Below are 2181 nucleotides of genomic sequence, written 5' to 3' on the forward strand. Positions count from 1 at the left end.
CAGCTACCAAAACCTTGCCACGCAAACCCAATACAATTAGTGTGACAGAAAGAAATCTGTCCCTCTCTGCTGGGCCAGGAGAACATGGAGCCAGCAGCTACCACAAAGCACGGCCACATCCTGGATCTCCTGGTGAAGGGGTGAAATGGCAGATGGCACCAGGGCCTCTGATGTGCCAAAGGGATTTAATGTGGGCAGAGCTCCAGGGACTTGCAGCTGGGGCTGGTGCCCACATAGATGGGAAGAGCCAGAAAGAGCTCTTAGAAAGGCTTTAGCAGCCCCGTGACAAGAAGCCCAGGGACAATGTAAAGCAAAGCCACGAGGATTGGGACAACACCCCTTTTGCAGGGTGCCAGCACTCCTAACAGACAGAGCTCATGGTGCAGGAGTGTCCTCCTGCCTGGAGAACAGCCCTGCATGGCTGCCACACTGCCACCAGCCAGCTGAGGCAGGGAAGAGGGTGGCTTGTCACAGCCTGGTGACACCAGCACTCCCTGCAGCAGCAGCACAAAGAGGTTAAACAGCCTCCACCCTGCAGAGGCTTCACCAGGCACAAACAGCCCCAAACTGCTGCCATTTCACCTGAGAGACGGGGAAAAGAGGGGCAGGTCCTGCCAGAATGGCTTCAGGAGGGTAGGAGCAGGGATGGCAGCTCACAGCAAGAGCAGGGGGCTGTGACCTCCCCCGGGACAGACACTGCTGGGTCACCTCTGCCAGCACTGTGGCCACAGACCACCAGGCTCCAGTGGGTGAAGCACCAACAGGCTGCAACCCCTGTGACCAGCACCCCACATCCTGCCCCTGCAGTGATCCGTGTCCCTCCAGCTGAGTGGAGCTTTCCCTCCTTTCTCCTGGCTGGGTCAAGTGTCCCCAGCTCTGGGGAGCAGGCTGGTCTCACAGAGAGAGCCACCAAGCAGCTTGAAGGCAAAGCAGCAACTGGCCATGGAAATGCAGTTTATTATGGCCAAATAAAGATAACAGGGGTGGGAGGGAGGAGGCTTCGCTGTCAGAGGTGCCTCAGAGACGGGGAGCTGCAGGGAGACCCTCCTCTGCTTCCACCAGCGGGAGCAAGACACACCTCTCTCCCTATTCCTGTCCCCAAGAATTACCAGGGCAAGGTCCTGCCTTCACAAGGGGGTCCGTCACCTCATGACCACTCTCCCAGCTAGTCCCAGATATGGCCACCAACCCCATCCAGAGATGCAAGCGTGGGTTCTACAAAACCAGCCTTTCCCCACTCTCCCCCCAAAAAAGAGACCGTGGAGAGCAGGCAAAATCCCACAGGACAGTGTTATTGCTCAGTGTGACGGGCGGTCAGACACAGGAACTTAAGGCAACAGGAATTAAGTGCACTAGGTGGGCCCCCGAGACGTGCACGGCACAGCCGGGCCCCCACCCCAGCTCATTGTCTCAGGCAGTCCTCGGTGACCCCCTGCGCGGCCAGCTCCGCCAGCACGTTGTCCAGGTAGTTGGGGTCAGGGTAGCCGTGGCCACTCAGGTTTGTGTCCATCTCTGTTTTGTGGTGGATCTCGTTCCACACCACCGTATTGCTCTCGCCGGTGGTGTTGGAGGTGCCCACTGTGAAAATGAGGCGTCTCTTCCAAGCCACCCTCAGGAGCTCCAGGACCTAGATGATGAAGGAGAAAAACCAAAGCTGGCCTTTAGCAGGTAGGAGACTTGAACCATGAAAGTAGTTTGCCAGGAGCTTAACAGCCTAAATTTCTGCTGTAGCAGGAGGAAACCAACAATCCCAGCATGAGAAGGCATCTCCCTCAACACCTAGTTCCCCACCAGGTGACCCTGATGGGAAGGACCATCCCCTGCACATGCTGGTCTTCCAGAACTTGAAAAATCCTGGCACAAGTTGAAACAAACACACCCAGCCAAAAGAAAAAGGGACTGTTCAGCCTGGAGAGGAGCAGACTGAGAGGGGATCTGATCAATGTCTAGAGATATCTGAAATGTGGGGGTCAGATGGATGGGGCCGGGCTCTTCTCGGTGGTGCCATGACAGGACAAGGGGCAATGGGCACAAACTGGAAGCAGAAGTTCCAGACAAACTTAAGGAAAAACTTCTTTCATGTGAGGGTGCCAGAGCCCTGGGACAGGCTGCCCAGAGAGGGTGTGGAGTCTCCATCTCTGGAGATGTTCAAACCCACCTGGACACTTTCCTGTGCAACCT

General features: G+C 56.4%; 1 protein-coding gene across 2 annotated transcripts in view; it reads right to left on the reverse strand.

Annotated features, from left to right (window-relative positions):
- Positions 1 to 1279: 1279 nt before the first annotated feature.
- The window catches only part of DTX2 (deltex E3 ubiquitin ligase 2), a 33898-nt gene continuing 32996 nt past the window's right edge, over positions 1280 to 2181 (reverse strand). For both annotated transcript variants that reach the window (XM_010171265.2, XM_029085748.1), the window contains one exon: positions 1280 to 1627. In XM_010171265.2, coding sequence (XP_010169567.1) covers positions 1403 to 1627 — 225 coding nt within the window. In that variant the 3' untranslated portion in view covers positions 1280 to 1402. The remainder of the gene's footprint in view (positions 1628 to 2181) is intronic.

This window comes from Antrostomus carolinensis, unplaced genomic scaffold (genome assembly GCF_000700745.2).
Source record: "Antrostomus carolinensis isolate BGI_N321 unplaced genomic scaffold, ASM70074v2 scaffold11010, whole genome shotgun sequence".
Taxonomy (NCBI): domain Eukaryota; kingdom Metazoa; phylum Chordata; class Aves; order Caprimulgiformes; family Caprimulgidae; genus Antrostomus; species Antrostomus carolinensis.